General features: G+C 43.9%; 1 protein-coding gene across 4 annotated transcripts in view; it reads right to left on the bottom strand.

Annotated features, from left to right (window-relative positions):
- The window catches only part of SLC7A6 (solute carrier family 7 member 6), a 148,218-nt gene that overhangs the window by 38,676 nt on the left and 88,748 nt on the right, over positions 1 to 20,794 (bottom strand). For 3 of the 4 annotated variants that reach the window (XR_011315345.1, XM_069740314.1, XM_069740316.1), the window contains exon 2: positions 11,832 to 12,367. Coding sequence is in view for 3 of the 4 variants with exons in the window: in XM_069740314.1 (XP_069596415.1) it covers positions 11,832 to 12,367 (536 nt within the window). In the remaining variant the exon portion in view is untranslated. The remainder of the gene's footprint in view (positions 1 to 11,831; positions 12,368 to 20,794) is intronic. The other variant, XM_069740317.1, reaches the window with a different exon arrangement.

Raw genomic sequence — 20,794 nt, 5'->3', positions numbered from 1 at the left:
AAATCATGATAACCAGCTGGACAAGGAAACAATGAACAAATAATAGCTATCAGGAACTTAGCTTCTGCTGGAGAAGACAGGTCACCAGAAAGATCCAAGAGCGAACTGAACCAATGCAGGAACATTGACAGCTGGCATGGAGTAACGATCTAAGTGGAGTTAAATAGAGCAGCCAACCAAAGGATAAACCACGTCACCTGTGTAAGGAACCTCAGAAGCAGCAGCTTCACTCGCAGCCACCAGAGGGAGTCCATGGACAGAACTCGCCGAAGTACCATTCACGACCACAGGAGGGAGTTCGACAACAGAATTCACAACAGACCTCCTGCCCTCCTGTGCTCTGTGCTTGTGCTCTCTGCTGCCATCTGCCTGCTGTGTGAGGCCTGTGATCACAGCAGCAGCACCTCCCCCACCCCTTTCCCATCCCCCCATCCCTGTTCCAGTATCCCCTCCCTCCTCCGCCCCCCCAATTGAATTTTTTGCGCACTTTTTTAGCGAGTGCATTACGGGATCGGACGTCACACTGTTAGTGGCGTTCGCTTTTCTTTTGTAAAAAGAATAGTTGCGTCGTCTAATTTTTAGCGCGATCATTAGGAGAGCGTACTTCAGGGCTGTGGAGTCAGAGTCAGTTTTGGTTGGAGTCGGAGTCGGTAGAAATGTACCGACTCCAGCTTTTTAAAAAAATGTATTAATATTTCATAATTGAACTTTCATATGAATTTTATAAATGTTACTCAAATATATATGTTCTATCAAACTATGAACAACAATGATAAGCAGTTCTGCTGGAGATAGAGACATTTCTAAAGGTACCGTCACACATAACGATATCGTTAATGATATCGTTGCAACGTCATGCTTTTGGTAACGTAGCAACGATCCCGCTAACGATCTCGTTATGTGTGACAGCGACCAACGATCAGGCCCCTGCTGGGAGATCGTTGGTTGTTGGGGAATGATCAGGACCATTTTTTGGTCGTTGATCACCAGCTGTTATCACTGGATCGGCGTGTGTGACGCCGATCCAGTGATGTGTTCACTTGTAACCAGGGTAAATATTGGGTTACTAAGCGCAGGGCCACGCTTAGTAACCCGATATTTACCCTGGTTACCATTGTAAAAGTAAAAAAAAAAAAAAAAAAAACAGTACATACATTGTGATGTCTGTCACGTCCCCCAGCGTCCACAGGGTTAAAACTGCTTTTGGCAGGAGATGTTTACCCTGGTTACCTGGGTGCTGCAGTTGGACTTCGGCATCGTTGAAGACAGTTTCAACGATGCCGAAGTCGTTCCCCTGATCGTTGGTCGCTGGAGAGAGCTGTCTGTGTGACAGCTCCCCAGCGACCACACAACGACTTACCAACGATCACGGCCAGGTCGTATCGCTGGTCGTGATCATTGGTAAGTCGTTTAGTGTGACTAAAGCATTACTTCTTGTGTATCACTGTTCTCCACTGCCCTTATCTAATCTTATACTTGGTTAACCTCATGCTGCCCCAACCCCCCTACTTACAATGTATGAAACTGAAAGTGAAAATGTGTTGCAAATTCTTAGTAGTAAAGCTCCTCCTCTAGACTAGATATTTGGTGTGCGTCTTCCAAGCATCTCACAGCTGCTACTCAGAAGAGGAAGACTGTAAAGGTACCTTCACACATAACGATATTGTTAACGATATCGTTGCTATTTGTGACGTAGCAACGATATCGTTAATGAAATCGTTATGTGTGACAGCGACCAACGATCAGGCCCCTGCTGGGAGATCGTTGGTCGCTGAATAAAGTTCAGAACTTTATTTCGTCGCTGGACTCCCTGAAGACATCGCTGGATCGGCGTGTGTGACACCGATCCAGCGATGTCTTCACTGGTAACCAGGGTAAACATCGGGTAACTAAGCGCAGGGCCGCGCTTAGTAACCCGATGTTTACCCTGGTTACCATGCTAAAAGTAAAAAAAAACAAACACTACATACTTACCTACAGCTGTCTGTCCTCCAGCGCTGTGCTCTGCTCTCCTCCTGTACTGGCTGTGAGCCGGAAAGCAGAGCGGTGACGTCACCGCTCTGCTTTCCGGCTCCCAGACAGTACAGGAGGAGTGCAGAGAAGCAGAGCGCAGCGCTGGAGGACAGACGGCTGTAGGTAAGTATCTAGTGTTTGTTTTTTTTTACTTTTAGCATGGTAACCAGGGTAAACATCGGGTTACTAAGCGCGGCCCTGCGCTTAGTTACCCGATGTTTACCCTGGTTACCGGCATCGTTGGTCGCTGGAGAGCGGTCTGTGTGACAGCTCTCCAGCGACCAAACAGCGACGCTGCAGCGATCCGGATCGTTGTCGGTATCGCTGCAGCGTCGCTCAATGTGAAGGGGCCTTTAGAAGTATTATCCTTTCAACAAACTTTGCATCAGTTAACTGTGAGTACATGAGAAATAACAGTATTACTGACCACTATATCAGTTGTACGACCTGGCAATAATTTTGTACAATTGTTTTTTAGGAAAAACAATTGTCATTTGGATTGTGAATGCAGAATTAAAAACCTGAGAATGTCAAAGAAGCGTCACATTAAATCAGCTGTATTTGAACATTTCACCATCACTCAAGATAGAAAACATTATGTCTGTCAGTGTATGACAAATGATCCAGACGAAAACAAATGCTGTGAAGCCAAGATCAGTGCATATTCAGGCAAAGATAAAAATGCTCCTACCAGAGCTTCCAATCTAAAGAGACATTTACAGCGCTTTCATCCAGAAGTACTGAAAGCAGTGGATGAGAAAGACTGCATCCAAACCAATGAACCAGTGCCCAGCTCTTCCAGCCAAACAAAGGAGCAGAGAACTTTGCAGCCATCAGTTGCAAGATATTTTGTCAGTGACAAAGTTACTGTGACAATTACAGTAGATACATTTAAAAAACAGATCATAGAGCTTGTTGTAAAGGATAGTGTGCCTATTCATTATTTTCACGACCAGCTTTTATGTGTCTGAATGGGGAAATGGCCCGCAAGCTTGGTGTTTCTCTGGAGAGAGAGAGAGAGTATTAGAAAATTAGTAATCGAAGAAGCTTTTAAACAAAAGGAAGAACTTAAAAAAACTCTCAAGGGACGCTGTTTCTTAAAATGGGTGCCTGCACACGTCACAGAGTGAACTATTTTGCCATCAATGTCCGATTTGTTTGTGACAAAAATGAAATAGTTACCAAGACTTTGGCAGTAAAAGACACCAAAGCTCATCACACCAGTGAGTTTCTCCAGGTCTTGGTGGAAAAGGTTCTGCAAGACTATGAACTTAAAAAAGTCCTTTCTGTCATAACTGACAATGCTTCAAATATGATAAGTACTGTTAAGCTAATGAATGAGAGTAATGATGGGGACCAGCAGCTAGAAGAACATTCTGGGTCCATGGACACAGAAATGTTTGAAATAGAGGAACACCGTATTGTAACTGAGGAGCAAACTGAAGTTGCTTCAGATGAACAGCAACATGATAGTTTAGATGATCTTGTTGAAACTGTGTCCATACGTTCTTTCATTCATCACATGCGCTGTGTTGTGCATACGCTACAGCTGGCTATAAGAGACAGTCTGCAAGAAGGACATGCTGCTGCACTGACTGGCAAGGTGAGAAAATTGAATACTGTTGCCAGAACCCCTAAAGTTGACTCAATTTCGAAGAGACATGCTGGAAAAGGGGCAATTATTGACCAAGCCACACGATGGGGCAGTACTTACTTAATGATTCAGCGCTTAGTTGAACTGAAAACCTTTCTTGTAGACATGGCTAACCCTCAACTGACGCTAAATGAAAGTCAGTGGAATCAAGTGACTGAGCTGGAAAAATTGCTAGAGCACCCATTTACAGTAACTAAAAAATTACAAGCAGAGGACTTAACTCCTGGTATTTTCTTAAAGGAGTGGAAGAACCTGATGTTTCGCCTTTCCCAAAGAGGAGGGTTAATTGCAAGTGGCATTGCTACATCAATGAAACGGAGAGAGGAGCTACTATTACAAAATAACATTCTTTTGGCAGCTGTTTATGTAGACCCAATGCATCGGATTCTTCTAGATGATCAACAGCTAACTAATGGAAAAGAAGCTCTGTTTGAAATAGCAGTAAGGATGAAAGGGTTGCAGAACAGTAAGGAGGAACAAGAAGAATTTGGTCGTCCTGCCACATCTTCACCCTCATCAACTGATGAAGAATTTAATTAAAAAAAATATTTGGATCACAAGGACCGTGCAAAGCATTCCCGCATAGAAGAGTCATCCCCATCAAACAACACAGCCAGTACATTTCAGCAGAATTTTTCATGTGCACTAAAAGAAATTGAGAAATTTGACCGTTCATCAAAAATAACAGTGCAACAAGCGATTCCTCTGTATCCTGACATTGTCAGAGATGTTACCCGAGTGGTTACTGCTTTGCCACCAACCCAAGTTAGTGTAGAGAGGTTGTTCTCTGCTCTCAAAATAATTAGATCAGATTTGAGGGCATCCATGAAGGAGGATCTGACAGACACAATACTTTTTCTGAGGACAAATTTATAGATTTCTTCTTATTAACTGCATAACATTGTTTATTGCATATTTACTTACAAGAGTTTATAAAAGTTTATAAAAGTTATTTGCTATATTCTAATTGTATTCTAATATAGTTTTTGCTCTAAGTGGTCTGATTACTTATATGATGGTGAGAAACTGAATAAGCACGATGTTAATATTTGACAACATTAAATTTATTGTTACGAATTGGCCATTTATGAAGGAGTCGGAGTCTGATAAAATCCAGGAGTCGGAGTCGCAACTGTGGCTTACCGACACCACAGCCCTGACGTACGTCACACTATTAGTGGCTTTCGCTTTTCTTTTGTAAAAAGAATAGTTGCGTCTAATTTTTAGCTCGTTCATTAGGGGAGCGTACGTCACACTGTTAGTGGCGTTCATTTTTTCTTTTGCAAAAAAAAGATTTAGTTGCGTAGGGTAAATTTATACTTTTTTTTTTTTACACAAACTTATTTTTTTTACATCTGATTTTTCTTTTCATCTTTTTTTCTTGTTCTACATTTTTTCTCACTACTTGTTTTTTCTCTGATTGGTTATAATAAAAGAGTACCCTATACACAAGCCCCACACATTACACGTGTAAAAGCACCACTTACACACATACCCAGGGTTTGGGGGAAAAAAATGGCCCATTCGTCAACAAGGCGCTATTCACCAGAGGAGGCTTACGCCATCCTTGCGTCCGACACGGATACAGCCAGTGAGGAAGATCCCACATTCCTCTATTCCTCCTCATCTGGTGAGGAAGGACCCCCAACAAGATGCCGTAGGCACCCCCTGAAAATTTTCAGCCTGTCATTCCGAATTTCAGCAGCAGCTCAGGAATCCAGTTTGACACGACTGGCCTCACCGAAATTGACTTCTTCAAATTCTTTTTCAGTGATGAAATAATAAATCTTATGGTGGCCCAGACGAACCTGTATGCCCAACAATTTTTCACCCAAAATCCCACGTCATCACACGCCAGATGGACCCCCTTAAATGCAGCAGAGATGATGACATTTTGGGGAATTGTGCTGCATATGGGCATAATCCAAAAGCCAAAGCTTCGGCAATACTGGAGTACTGACATTCTCTACAATACACCGGTATTCCGCATGGCAATGGAAAGGACACGATTTGAAGGGATCCAAAAAATTTTGCATTTTAGTGATAATGCACAGTGTCCTCCTCGAGACGATCCAAACTTTGATCGTCTATATAATATTCGGCCAGTGGTTAAACACTTCAGCAGAAAATTTGCTGAGGCGTACACACCCCAGAGGGACATCGCTATTGATGAATCTCTCGTTCATTTCAAAGGGAGGCTAAAATTCCGACAGTACCTGCCCAGTAAGAGGTCCAGGTACGGAATAAAGCTGTACAAACTGTGCGAGAGTACCTCAGGGTACACCCACAGATTTAGGGTCTACGAGGGCAAGGACACCCAGATTAACCCCCCTGAATGCCCCCCCCCCCCCATCCTGGGGGTGAGTGGGAAAATTGTGTGGGAATTGCTGCACCCACTACTGGATAAGGGTTATCACCTCTACATTGATAACTTTTACACCAACATCCCACTCTTCAAGGCCCTCTCTGCCAGAGGTACAGCTGCATGTGGCACCGTGCGAACAAAATCAGCGAGGCCTCCCTAAGCCGGTAATTGGGCAAATGCTGAGAAAAGGGGAAAGCAGAGCCCAATACAGCGACAACATGCTGGTGGTCAAGTATAAGGACAAAAGGGATGTCCTTATCCTGACCACCATACACCGTGACAACAGCACCCTTGTCACTGTTCGTGGGACCACAACACAAGTCCCAAAGCCAGATTGTATCCTGGATTACAATCGGTACATGGGGGTGTGGATGTCTCAAATCAGGTCCTCGAACAATACAGTGCCATGCGAAAAGCCAAAGTATGGTGCAAAAAATTGTCCATGCACATTGTACAGATGGCAATGTACAATGCTTTTGTGCTGTTCCGATCTACAGGCAAAAAGGGGGGGACCTTCCTTCAATTTCAGGAGGTAGTCATCAAGGCCCTAATGTTTGGCACTCAGGGAGGCGAGGGCCCCAGTACTTCTGAATCTGATAGTGCCCGTATTGTCCCAGGTCAACATTTCCCAGGACAGGTTCCCCAAACAGCGAGGACAGGACGATCACATAAACAGTGCACAGTATGTTCCAAGAGGGGAATTCAAAAGGACACAATTTACCATTGTGAAACCTGCCCTGAGAAACCTGGCCTTTGCATTAAGGATTGCTTCAAAGCATACCACACGTCCACAAATTAATAAAATTAGTTTATACCCTGTTGACACAACACACTTTTATAAATCTGATGTACCCCGCACATCTTACACATACGCCACATTATAAATTCACACACCAGTAAAACCAAAAGAAATATAATCAATACTATAAAACTATGCCTCTAGATAAATTCCTTCAGGGGTGTAGTTTCCAAAATGGGGTCACTTGTGGAGGATTTCCACTGTTTAGGCACATCAGGGGCTCTGCACATGCAACATGACGCCCGCAGACCATTCCATCAAAGTCTGCAATCCAAAACGTCACTTATTCCATTCCGAGCCCCGACGTGTGCCCAAATAGTGGTTTTTCCCCACATATGGGGTATCGGCGTACTCGTGAAAAATTGCACAACATCTTTTTCTGTCTGTTTTCTCCTATAACCCTTGGGAAAATTAAAAAAATCGTAGCTAAAATATCATTTTTGTGGAAAAAAATGTGTTTTATTTTTTTTCACAACTCAACGTTATAATTTTTGGTGAGTCACTTGGAGGTTCATGGTGCTCACCACATAGCTAGATAAGTTCCTAGAAGGGTCTAGTTTCCAAAATGGGGTCACTTGTGGCGGTTTTCCACTGTTTAGGTACATCAGGGGCTCTCCAAACGCGACAGTGTCCAATCTCAATTCCAGCCAATTTTGGTTTGAAAAAGTCAAATGGTGCTCCTTCCCTTCCGAGCCCTGCTGTGCTCCCAAACAGTGGTTTTCCCCCACATGTGGGGGTATCTGTGCTTTCAGGAGAAATTGCACAACTACTTTAGTGGTCCATTTTCTCCTTTTACACTTGTGAAGATAAAATTAGTTGCTAAAAGATCATTATGTGAAAAAAAAAAAAAAGTTAAAATGTTCATTTTTTCCTTCCACATTCCGTTAATTCCTGTGAAGCACTTGAAGGGTTAATAAACTTCTTGAATGTGGTTTTGAGTACCTCGAGGGGTGTAGTTTTTAGAATGGTGTCAGTTTTGGGTATTTAAAATCATATAAGCCCCTCAAAGTGACTTCAAATGTGATGTGGTCCCTAAAAAAATGGTTTTGTAAAGTTTGTTGAAAAAAATGAGAAATCGCTGTTTAACTTTTAGCCCTTATAACTCCCTAACAAAAAAAAAAAAAAAATTTGGTTCCAAAATTGTGCTGATGTAAAGTAGACATGTGGGAAATGTTATTTATTAACTAATTTGTGTGATATGAGTCTCTGATGCAAGGGTATAAAAATTCAAAGTTTGAAAATTGCAAAATTTTCAAAATTTTCACCAAATTTCCATTTTTTTCACAAATAAACGCAAGTAATATCAAAAAAATGTTGCCACTATCATAAAGTACAATATATCACGAGAAAACAAGGTCAGAATCACCAGAATCCGTTAAAGCGTTTCAGAGTTATTACCTTATAAAATGACAATGGTCAGAATTGTAAAAATTGGCCCTGTAACTTAGGTGAAAACAGGCTTCGGGGTGAAGGGGTTAATATCTGGTTGCACACCCTTTGGAATAAATAACTGCAATAAATCACTTCCTATAACCATCAACAAGTTTTTACACCTCTCAGATGGAATTTTTGACCTCTCTTTTGCACACTGCTCCAGGTCTGTCATATATGAAGGGTGCCTTCACCCAACAGCAATTTTACGATCTCTCCACAAGTGCTCAATGGTATTTAGATCCGGACCACTCCAGAGATCTCCAGCGCATTGTTACCATCCATTTCTGGGTGCTTCTTGAACTATGTTTGGGGTCATTGTCCTGCTGGAAAACCCATGACCTAGGATGCAAATCCAGCTTTCTGACACTGGGCACTACATTGCGACTAGAGTTGAGTGAATATGTTCGGAATTGTTTGCCAAATCTGAATTTGCCATTTTTGTACCATATTACTGAGCTATTCGTGACAAATTTATGTTTGATGATCGGTTCCGAACACATTTGGTCATTTCTACTCTCATTGCCTTCAATGACATTCGGCGAATATTGCAAAAACAATATTCACCGATCATAATCGGAACCAAATTTTGAAAAATTCTCTCAATTCTAATTGCGACTCAAAACCCTTTGGTAATCTTTAGATTTCATGATTCCTTGCACACAGTCAAGGAACCCAGTGCCAGAGGCAGCAAAATCACCCCAAAACATCTTTGAACATCCACCATATTTGACTGTAGGTACTGTGTTCTTTTCTTTCTCCCCTTTTTATCTGGTATCAGGTGTGATTTTCATATTGCCCACAGTGGTTACTTGCCACATTTTTGTAAAGGTGCCAACAATTTTGTCTGGACCGTGTTTGGGATCCTGTGTGAAATGATGTCCAATTTGCCTTTTTTTCTCTTTTTTGTGTTTTTCCAGTACACACAAAAGGATAATTTTCTGGGAGAAATGCTTCTTTTTCTGAAACAATTTTAAAGAGAGCCAACACTTCGACCATGACTGTATCTATCCCAAAGATGTGGGGAACTCTAAAAATTGTCACTATTCACCTACTGCTATTTCATAGGACTAATAGCAGCAGTATTTCTTCATCCATAGCAGTGTCACAAATCCCAACTGATCAGCAGGTCTCAGGACTGAAACTAGCAGCGTCATCTTTGCTTTCAATGCTGTTTATTCAGGTCATTAGGCATGCAGTTAGGCTGGGCCAGAACAGGGACGAGAGCCATAGTTGTGTGACTTGCCCCTTAAAGGGAATCTGTCACCAGCTTTTTTCCACCTAACCTGAGAGCAGCATAATGTAGAGACAGAGACCCTGATCTCATTCTGTCTCACTAAGGCTGGTTTCACATTTGCGTTTAAAAACGCGTTTTAAACGCAAACGCAGTTGGTGAAAAAACGCGTTTAAACGCTGCAGTTTTTAGATGCCTGCGTTTTTGCATGTTTTAATACAAACGCGGCGTTTTGACGCGTTTACATGCGTTTTTTCCTGCGTTTGCGTTTTTGAAACACATGATGAGAAGTGTGTGACAGCTGCCAATCATCAAAATCAACAAGAAAACTCACTATAAAATAGAAATAGCTAGGGTTAGGATCCCTAGTAACCCTAGGGACCCTAACCCTAAGGGATCCTAACCCTAACCCTAAGGGATCCTAACCCTAACGCAAACCCTAGGGATCCTAACCCTAACCCTTAGGGTTAGGATCCCTTATGGTTAAGGTTAGGGTTGGGGGTTGACTTATCAGTGTGTATTCTTGTGTTTTTCTATTAAAACGCATGCAAACGCATGTGCTTAAAAACTCATGCATTTACATAGACAGCAATACGTTTTTTTTGCCGCAAAAAAAACGCAGCTAGAAATTACTACATGTTGTTTCTGCAAGCAAACGCATGCATAGAAACGACGCATATATTGCCAAAACGCCGCAAAACGCATGCAAAAAAACGCATGCGTTTTTAATGTTAAGTATAGGGAAAAAAACGCATGCTTTTTTTGCGCAAAAACGCAGCGGCAAAAAACGCAAATGTGAAACCAGCCTTACTTGGCTTCTTAATGTAGTTTTGATCAAAATCACTGTTTTATTAGCAGGAGATTATCACTAGAGGACTAGTAAACCTGCTGCCAAGTAGTCCTCCATATTCATGAGCTCTGTATATCCCACCTCCTACACTGACTGGCAGCTTCAAATGTACACTGTACATGGGCAAAAAGTTGCCAGTTATGTGGGCGGGGTTACACTGAGCTTAGCATTTAGAGAAATACAGGATCAGCAGCAGAGAGAATAGTGACTGTATCAAAATGACGGAAAATAGCTCAGTAAGTAATCCATCACTGGAAACATGGCCTCTGTCCCCACATTATGTGGCTCTCAGATGGGGAGGCAAAAACCTGATGACAGTTTCCCTTTAAACAGAAATGGCCACAACAATGCTACTAATAAAAGGCGACCCCATGTAAAAAAAAAAAAAAAAAAGACATGTATATTAAATACTGTATATACTCGAGTATAAGCCAAGATTTTCAGCCCATTTTTTTAGGCTGAAAGTGCCCCTCTCGGCTTATACTCGAGTCACTGCCGCAGGGGATTAGCGGGGGAGGGGGAGCGGCAGCTGTCACATCATACTCACCCTCCCGGCGCGGTCCGTGGCAGCTTCTCCAATGCGATGGTATCCGGGCGCCGGCAGCTTGTTTCGGTGTTCAGCGGTCACGTGGTACCGCTCATTAAAGTAATGAGTATGGATGCGACTCCACTCCCATAGGGGTGGAGCGCATATTCATTACTTTAATGAGCGGTACCAGTGGGGCCAGAATCAACCTTAATGCAGAATTGTATGGGGCAAATTTTTCTATGGAGCATCTTATGGGGCCATAATCAACCTTTGTGCAGCATTCTATGGGGCAAATGCTTCTATGGGGCATCTTATGGGGCCGTAATCAAATTTTGTGCAGCATATGGGGCAAATGTTTCTATGGAGCATCTTACGGGGCCATAATCAACCTTTGTGCAGCATTCTATGGGGCAAATGCTTCTATGGGGCATCTTATGGGGCCATAATCAACTTTTGTTCAGCATATGGGGCAAATGTTTCTATGGAGCATCTTATGGGGCCATAATCAACCTTTGTGCTGCATTATATGGGGCATAATTTTGTATGAAGCATCTTATAGGGCCCATCAAACTTTATTGAGCATTGTATGTGGCGTATTTTGTATGGTACATTATATGGGGCTCCTGATTCAATAGGGATATTTAAAAACGCTTAACCTACTGATGTCGCAATTAATTTTACTTTTATTGGCATCTATTTTTATTTTTGAAATTTACCGGTAGCTGCTGCATTTCTCACCCTAGGCTTATACTCGAGTCACTAAGTTTTCTCAGTTTTGTGGCAAAATTAGCGGTCTCGGCTTATACTCGAGTCGGTTTATACTCGAGTATATACGGTATATGACCAATTTAAGCAAAGGCTACAAAAATGTTATGATGCATTATTTGATTCCAAAAAATGGTGAATAATTCCTATTACTAAATTTGTCATTAGTTAATAGTCCATAATATACATACACACACAAGCAGCAGCAATGAGACGAGATGCGACGTAAGGAGGTTCACATGTGGGGAACATGGGTTGTACCAGGTAGTTGGCAAAAGTGATTGCAATCACCGCTTGGCTGGTGGGTTCAATAATCAGCAGTGAGGTCCAGAGTCTGATGAAGGCAACAAATCCCCCGAAAGCCTCAAGTATGTAGGAATAGCTGCCTCCTGATTTAGGAATAGTGGTGCCAAGTTCTGCATAGCATAAGGCCCCAATCACTGAGAAGATACCACCGATTGTCCACAGGACAAGAGATAATCCATAGGATGCGGAGTAAATAAGGACTCCCTTAGGAGATACAAAAATCCCTGAGCCGATCATGTTGCCCACAATGAGGCAGACTCCATTTAGAAGCGAGATTTCTTTCTTGAGTTGCATGACATCTTTTGGACATTCGGAGCCCGAGGTGGACTTCTTTGGACGGACCCTGTTGCTAGAAGAAGTCAGAGGTACGGCTTGGCTCTCAGTTTCTTCCATGATGAAGTTGTGGAGTACCGTCGTCCTACTAAAATAAAAAGAAGCAGAGTTAGACAAACAGGAGATGGAAGGTCAGCAGTTTGTTACCTCCCGGGGATTAATCCAGCGCAAATCAAACGACACGGCCAAACCCATGAAACCAGTAATAGGCTCCCCCATGGTGAGCACCACTGCTGTCTAGGAACCAGGAGAGTCCTTAACGGAACTGAACCCTGCCAAGGAAGTCTAGATTGTCTGAGCATATACCTGTGATTAGTGCTCACTCTGGGTTTAATAATAGTTGATTCACAAGAAATCCATTATTGTATCGCATTTATTTCCATGGGTTAAATGGAATCTGTCACCAATCTGCCCCATCTGAACACAGCATAATGTAGGGACAGAGACCCTGATGTATCACTTAGTGGGCTGCTTGCTGCAGTTTGGATAAAATCCCTGTTTTATCTGCTGCAGACCTCCCAGTGCTCTGAATGCTGAGCTGTGTATAACCCCCACTGATTGTCAGATTCTGTGTACACTGTGCATAGGCAGAAAGCTGCCAATCAGTGGTGTGGATGCGGCTATACAGAACTCAAATACAGAGGACTATCTGGCAGCAGTGCTCTAATGATAATCTCGTGATGAACACAAGAGACCAAGAAGAGTTGGATACCGAGGTAGCCAGGAAAACCTACTTATAGATTTTTCCAATATATTTTTTATGGATTGGCAATACAGACATGCTCTCAATACTACTTTTATTTTTTTGAATAGCAGATGTACATTAGGGCATCATATACATACCAACCAAGAAAAAGCTGCATGTAACCAATGTGGAATATAGGGTGTATGCCTTAAAACTCTCAAGTTCCAAAACATGAAAAAAAAAAAAAAAAAAGCAGCACTGCCACTATACTGGGACATTTCTCAAGTCTACACACTTTTGATACACCCTTTTTGAAGGAGAGGTTAGACTTTGGCTCTCTTTGGTGCGTTTTTTCAGCATCTTTTTGACCACCTATTTCTGTCAGTGGGTAAAAAACGCTGAAAAACGCTGAAAGAAGTGACATGCTCCATTTTACAAAAAAAAAAATAAAAAAAATTGCAAAGCACAAAAATACTGATGACAAAAAAAACAATGTGTGCATGAGATTTCTGAAATGTTATAGACTTTGCTGGTACTGTAAGACGCAGCTGAAAATTTGCATAAACATGCATTAAAATGCTGCAAAAATGCCCAGTGTGAAGTTAGCCTAACATGTTAGTCAATAGAGAAAAGATAAAAGTTAGTAGGCCTTCAAGACAACCTGTGCTTCTTGGTCAGGTATGGTATAACAACATCTGAGTCACCTAATTATATACAATAGGACAATTACTGGCATAAGTGCATGCTGCTACACTTTACCTAGCACGCTGCATGTGGTCTCAATGGAGAGAGAGGAGTAAGCCGATATCAGTCATCTTTGGCGATAGTTCATTCCTCCTACCACTGAGATTAAAAAGATTGGGCATGTAAAAAATCCAACTAGTCAACAAAAACATTAAATGGTCTACCTGTCAGGTTCAGCGGACATTGATTTAAAGTGAATGGCCAGCTTTATTGAGATAAATAAGTATTGCAAATTGGAACTATCACTACGAGTAATGGAGTACAGAGGCCACATCTTAATGGAGCCATGAGTAACAGTAGTGGAGTACAGATGTCACATCTTGATTGAGCCATCAATACAAGTAATGGAGTACAGAGGCCACATCTTAATGAAGCCATGAGTAACAGTAGTGGAGTACAGATGTCACATCTTGATTGAGCCATCAATACAAGTAATGGAGTACAGAGGCCACATCTTGATTGAGCCATCAATACAAGTAATGGAGTACAGAGGCCACATCTTGATTGAGCCATCAATACAAGTAATGGAGTACAGAGGCCACATCTTGATGGGGTCATCAGTACAAGTAATGGAGTACAGAGGCCACATCTTGATGGAGCCATCAATACAAGTAATGGAGTACAGAGGCCACATCTTAATGGAACCATCACTACGAGTAATGGAGTACAGAGGCCACATCTTAATGGAACCATCACTACGAGTAATGGAGTACAGAGGCCATATCTTAATGGAGCCATCAGTAACAGTAGTGAAGTACAGAGGTCACATCTCGATTGAGCCATCAATACAAGTAATGGAGTACAGAGGCCACATCTTGAAGGAGCCATCACTACGAGTAATGGAGTACAGAGGCCACATCTTAATGGAACCATCACTACGAGTAATGGAGTACAGAGGCCATATCTTAATGGAGCCATCAGTAACAGTAGTGAAGTACAGAGGTCACATCTCGATTGAGCCATCAATACAAGTAATGGAGTACAGAGGCCACATCTTGAAGGAGCCATCAGTACAAGTAATGGAGTACAGAGGCCACATCTTGATGGGGTCATCAATACAAGTAATGGAGTACAAAGGCCACATCTTGATGAAGCCATCAGTACAAGTAATGGAGTACAGAGGCCATATCTTGATGAAACCATCAGTACAAGTAATGGAGTACAGAGGCCATATCTTGAAGGAGCCATCAATACAAGTAATGGAGTACAGAGGCCACATCTTGATGGAGCCATCAGTACAAGTAACGGAGTACAGAGGCCACATCTTGATAGAGTGATCAGCAAGATAAGGACAGAGGCCATATTTCGATGGAGCGGTCAGTACAAGTAGTGGAGTACAGAGGCCACATCTTGATGGAGCCATCAGCAAGATAAGTAAAGGACAGAGGCCAGATTTTGATGGAGCGATCAGTACAAGTAGTGGAGTACAGAGGCCACTGCTTGAGTTGCTCAGGGGAGTACAGCAGATTGTGATTTTACAGTCATGAATTTGCAATATTTCTAGACTATCATCTTCTGTGCTAGGACATCTTGATCTCAAAAACAGAATTCTCAGGAGCTCACTGTCACCAACAGGAACATTTCTCTGCAATGCTGGAGGAAAAACCTGTAAAACCTGTCCATACGCAACCACAGACAAGATTAAGATTCCCAGAACATATTCTGATTTCAGGCATCTTCTGGGAGTAGGAACTAACCTTTGACACACAGAGCAGGAATGAAAGAATATGTCCTATGGCTTTAGCTTTTTGTATAACACAGACCTCGTAGGGCCACAACCATAGACCAGATCTCAGAGAACATGAAATCTTTCGCACTTATCCACGAACGTTTCAAACTACGGTATTTACTGTTCCAACTCTCTATTCCTACCTTATACTGATAGTTCTACTGTACATTTACATCCCAATGACCATGCAGTGTACACAATCTTCAGGTTACCCGACAAACAAGCAAAAGGCTCTTTTGTGGGGTGAAATGATTTTTATTTGCAATGTTAAAAATAGAAGAAAAGGTAGCACTCACCCTCCAATTAAAACTTACTTTATTCAGTCATGTAGTAGCGCGTTCAGCGGGAGGATAGTGGGGGACTTCAGGAAACTTACAAAATGTAAAATAATGTAACTGAGCAGACCACTACCGATCTATCGCACAGTTTAGTGGCCACTCTCAGATACTGACGCTATACATCTGAATAAGATCTGCAGTCCCTAGTGAAGCAAGCTGTGGTGCTCTGCTCAACCATTCACATCCAGCCACTAGCAGTGCTGCTGGTACTGATCATTGGGGGCGCCAGGTGTCAACCCCCACCAATCTGATATTGAAGACCTGGAGAGATGTGAAAAACGGATGGCAATATGGATGAAAATCATCTGAGTTTTTGGGATGAAACGAATATGATTTTTTATACATTTGCGCGAACTTAGCGACTCGCATACACAGAGAGCAGCATAGAGGACCTGTAGAATGTAAGCCCGCAAGGGCAAGGCCCTCTCCTCTCTGTACTAGTCTGTCATAGCTAGTTTGTTCACCGTAATTTACATTTGTGTTTTGTATGTAACCCCTTTGCACCAATCAATGGTGCTCTAAAAATAAAAAAAATAAAAAATACCACAGTACTGAGCGGAAGCTGTGAATTCAGCTCTAATCGGAGATAGCTTGAAGCAGCAGCACAGACTTTTCCAGGAAACCACAGCAACCTGATCCTTCAGTGTACAGACTCATGTGTATTTCTTTAGCTACCCTATAAGACAAGGTGCTGTTAGAGCGTTATTTAGAGCAGTAATGACAGAGGAAGCGACTAATGGCAGATTTAGTGTCTGAAGTTCTAAGCTGCAGAATCTGGGAATCGGGTGTCTTAACACCGCACAGATCGGGAGAATGGAGTTCCCGCATCACAGTCACGAAACCCATTGCTTCTTATCACTAACTACACTGCCTCGTCATTACTGCTCTGATACATCCAGGCTCCAACTGGTCCAATGGCCCTGGACCTTATGTCCTTCCCCCATCACTAGTGAAGCTTAGACATTAAAAGGGTTATTCTCACAATCACATTATTTTTCACAAAGCACTGCAAATTTATATTATAAATGTAAGGGGGTACAAGGACTGGTTGTGCACCTGGAGCAGCCAGTGCCAGGCAGCAGGTGCCAAGGCAAACAGGATCATGGGGTGCATTAAAAGAGGTCTGGATACACATGATGAGAGCATTATACTGCCTCTGTACAAATCCCTAGTTAGACCGCACATGGAGTACTGTGTCCAGTTTTGGGCACCGGTGCTCAGGAAGGATATAATGGAACTAGAGAGAGTACAAAGGAGGGCAACAAAATTAATAAAGGGGATAGGAGAACTACAATACCCAGATAGATTAGCGAAATTGGGATTATTTAGTCTAGAAAAAAGACGACTGAGGGGCGATCTAATAACCATGTATAAGTATATAAGGGGACAATACAAATATCTCGCTGAGGATCTGTTTATATCAAGGAAGGTGACGGGCACAAGGGGGCATTCTTTGCGTCTGGAGGAGAGAAGTTTTTTCACCAACATAGAAGAGGATTCTTTACTGTTAGGACAGTGAGAATCTGGAATTGCTTGCCTGAGGAGGTGGTGATGGCGAACTCAGTCGAGGGGTTCAAGAGAGGCCTGGATGTCTTCCTGGAGCAGAAAAGTATGGTATACAATTATTAGGTTCTGTAGATCTGGGGATTTATTATGATGGAATATAGGCTGAACTGGATGGACAAATGTCTTTTTTCGGCCTTAATAACTATATTACTATGTTACCCTTGCCCATATTTTTACATCCCTGACAAGCTCGTATCTTTAAATAGGTTATGTTGTGAACTGTATAATGCAGCTATATTGTATATGACTGTTAAATGTTATGTGCACTGTAAGATTGCCAATGCCATGCATTTATGTTATTATCTAGGGAAAGTAAAGTATTCAGATTGGCCCACTAGAGGAGGGCACCATAGTATAAGACATCAGTAGGATAGGAACTAGTTAATTCGGAGGGGCCAGCTGTGTAGGGTGTAGAGAGCTTCCTGCATTTAGTCAGAAGGGCCTCAGAGCCCGTGCAGGGCAGTTGAGCCACGTAACATTCTTCAAATAAAGGAGCCCAGCTTATCCAGGGCCTAGGATTAATGATTGCCTAGAAGCAGAGGAATACAGGGCAGCTTTGTCATGATGGCGGTCAGCTACTTAGGAAGACGCCTGCGTGTCTGGGGCGAAACGGACCCTGGAATTCCTATAGTTAGTCAGACCAAGTGCTGCGGTAACGGGGACAACGGTGCGACCCAGAGGTATTACTAAAGAAGAGAGGGACAGCACAGGGACCGAAAATGTTGTGTCAAGTATTTTGTGCTGTACCTGAATGTGAACAGGACGAGCTGAGAAAGGAACCAAGTAAAAGCGTTTGTTTTTAAGTGGCAACTTGACTCTGGTCTCTCTTTGTATGGATTCTCAAGAAAGAAACCGTCAGTGAATCAGAGAGGACCCAGATGGACAGGAAAGCGGACAAAAAGGTACACTACCACTGGGACATTGTATGCATGTGACGGAGGGCCACCATTGAGAGTCATGACTACAGCCCTGGCCCCCGTTACACTTGGCATAGTTGGCAGGATCCAGTGACCTTGCAATGCGGGGATGCCTTTAATGTGATAAAGAAACGTGCCTCTAAAGTGACTGATATCCTGGAAGTGGTCTGACACCTTGATTGTGACCAAGATGGCGACTTTGAATAGGGCGGAAAATGGAGGACAACTTTAACCTCACCATTCGTGGGCATCCTGACTTGAAGATGGCACGAAATTCTGTCTGGCAGAGTCAGCGGCCTAAGCTGGAGATGCACGCCCCAATGAACAGTGCCCACCCATGGTGGGCGCGATGGAGAAGAAGGCCTTGCCCCTGTAACAGATCCCAGAGAAATGGGTGGAGCAGCCGAAAGCGGCCCCACCCTGGAAAGGGTGGGGTCCAGAAGAGGACCCCGTATGCAGCTGCGTGGCGCCATTGCTAGGTACGGCAGCGATGGACCACTCTTGTGCACAGTGCTGCGGTGGCATAGGCCGCATTGAATGGAGATGGCGGCAGGAGGAAGAAAAGACCCGACCCAGAAGTCACTGATAAATTTTGGACCGACCGATTCCCCGTCCCTGCCGAGGAGAATGTGCGGCTGCCGCAGATGAAACACCGTCGTCGGGTCCTGGAAAGGACCGATGAACCGGAAGGAGAGTCTGTCCCGGAGGAGCCTGTGGCAGAAATGGAGAAGCCTGCTCTGGAGTGCACACCTGCCATGATGGAGGGGTCCAACAGTCGTGGAGTCATCGTGGCCGGGATGTCGGGACAGTTGGTAAGTGAGCTCCGGTCTCAAACTGCAGAACGCGGGCCCGCACCCAGCGGCGCACCATCTCTTGGCCTGTCGCAGTTCCACCAAGAGACAGAGGGCCCCTTTCCATCCCCCGGGCAGGCCACCTAGATTGTGGGGGTCATAGAAGGGAAAAAACAGCAGGAAAAGGAAGTCTGGGCAGAGCTGCGCCGACCAGGAGGGGGCGCTACGGCCAGATGTCGCACCCGCGAGCAGCTGGATCACACGGATACCGACCGTGGCTATGGATTTATTCGTGAGGTGGGCACCAACGCTAAGGTGTACGTGAATGCCTCCTCAGTTAAATTCGGCAGGCCCCTGAGGGAAGGAGATTGGGTCTCCTTCTTTAACCCCTTCCCGACCTGTGACACAGCGTATGCGTCATGAAAGTCGGTGCTAATCCGACCTGTGACGCATATGCTGTGTCACAGAAAGATCGCGTCGCTGCAGATCGGGTGAAAGGGTTAACTCCCATTTCACCTGATCTGCAGGGACAGGGGGAGTGGTAGTTTAGCCCAGGGGGGTGGCTTCACCCCCCCGTGGCTACGATCGCTCTGATTGGCTGTTGAAAGTGAAACTGCCAATCAGAGCGATTTGTAATATTTCACCTAAAAAACTGGTGAAATATTACAATCCAGCCATGGCCGATGCTGCAATATCATCGGCCATGGCTGGAAACACTGATGTGCCCCCACCCCACCGATCGCCCCCCAGCCCTCCGATCTGTGGTCCGCTCCCCTCCGTCCTGTGCTCTGCTCCCCCATCCTCCTGTCCGCTCCCCCGTGCTCCAATCCCACCCCCCGTGCTCCAATCCCACCCCCCTGCACTCCGACCCACCCCCCGCACTCCGATCCATCCCCCCTGTTATGTTTGCTAATGACAGGTGTTATGAAGGCAATCCAGAAACACAGTGTGCTTAGCGATCAGAGCGCACACAGTGATCTGACAAATACCCAAAAATACAAGAACGAGCTCTGAGACGTGGAAACTCTGTAGACTGCACACCTGATCCTATCCTAAACACAACTAAAAGCGGCTGTGGATTGCGCCTAACAACTACCTAGGCAACTCGGCACAGCCTAAGAAACTAGCTAGCCTGAAGATAGAAAAATAGGCCTGACTTGCCCCAGAGAAATTCCCCAAAGGAAAAGGCAGCACCCCACATATAATGACTGTGAGTAAGATGAAAAGACAAAACGTAGGGATGACATAGATTCAGCAAAGTGGGGCCCGAGATTCTAGGACAGAGCGAGGACAGTAAAGCGAACTTTGCAGTCTACAAAAAACCCTAAAGCAAAAAAACGCAAAGGGGGCAAAAAAAAACCCCACCGTGCCGAACTAACGGCACGGCGGTACACCCTTTGCGTCTCAGAGCTTCCAGCAAAACAAAAGACAAGCTGGACAGAAAAAAAGCAACAAAAAAGCAAAAAGCACTTAGCTATACAGAGCAGCAGGTCACAGGAACAATCAGGAGAAGCTCAGATCCAACACTGAAACATTGACAAGGAGCAAGGATAGCAGCATCAGGCGGAGTTAAGTAATGAAGCAGTTAACGAGCTCACCAGAACACCTGAGGGAGGAAGCTCAGAAGCTGCAGTACCACTTGTGACCACAGGAGTGAATTCAGCCACAGAATTCACAACAGTACCCCCCCCCCCTTGAGGAGGGGTCACCGAACCCTCACCAGAGCCCCCAGGCCGACCAGGATG

This window comes from Ranitomeya imitator, chromosome 9 (genome assembly GCF_032444005.1).
Source record: "Ranitomeya imitator isolate aRanImi1 chromosome 9, aRanImi1.pri, whole genome shotgun sequence".
In the NCBI taxonomy this organism is placed as follows: domain Eukaryota; kingdom Metazoa; phylum Chordata; class Amphibia; order Anura; family Dendrobatidae; genus Ranitomeya; species Ranitomeya imitator.
Note: the sequence above shows the minus strand (reverse complement) of the source record. Positions and strands in the feature narration are given on the sequence as shown.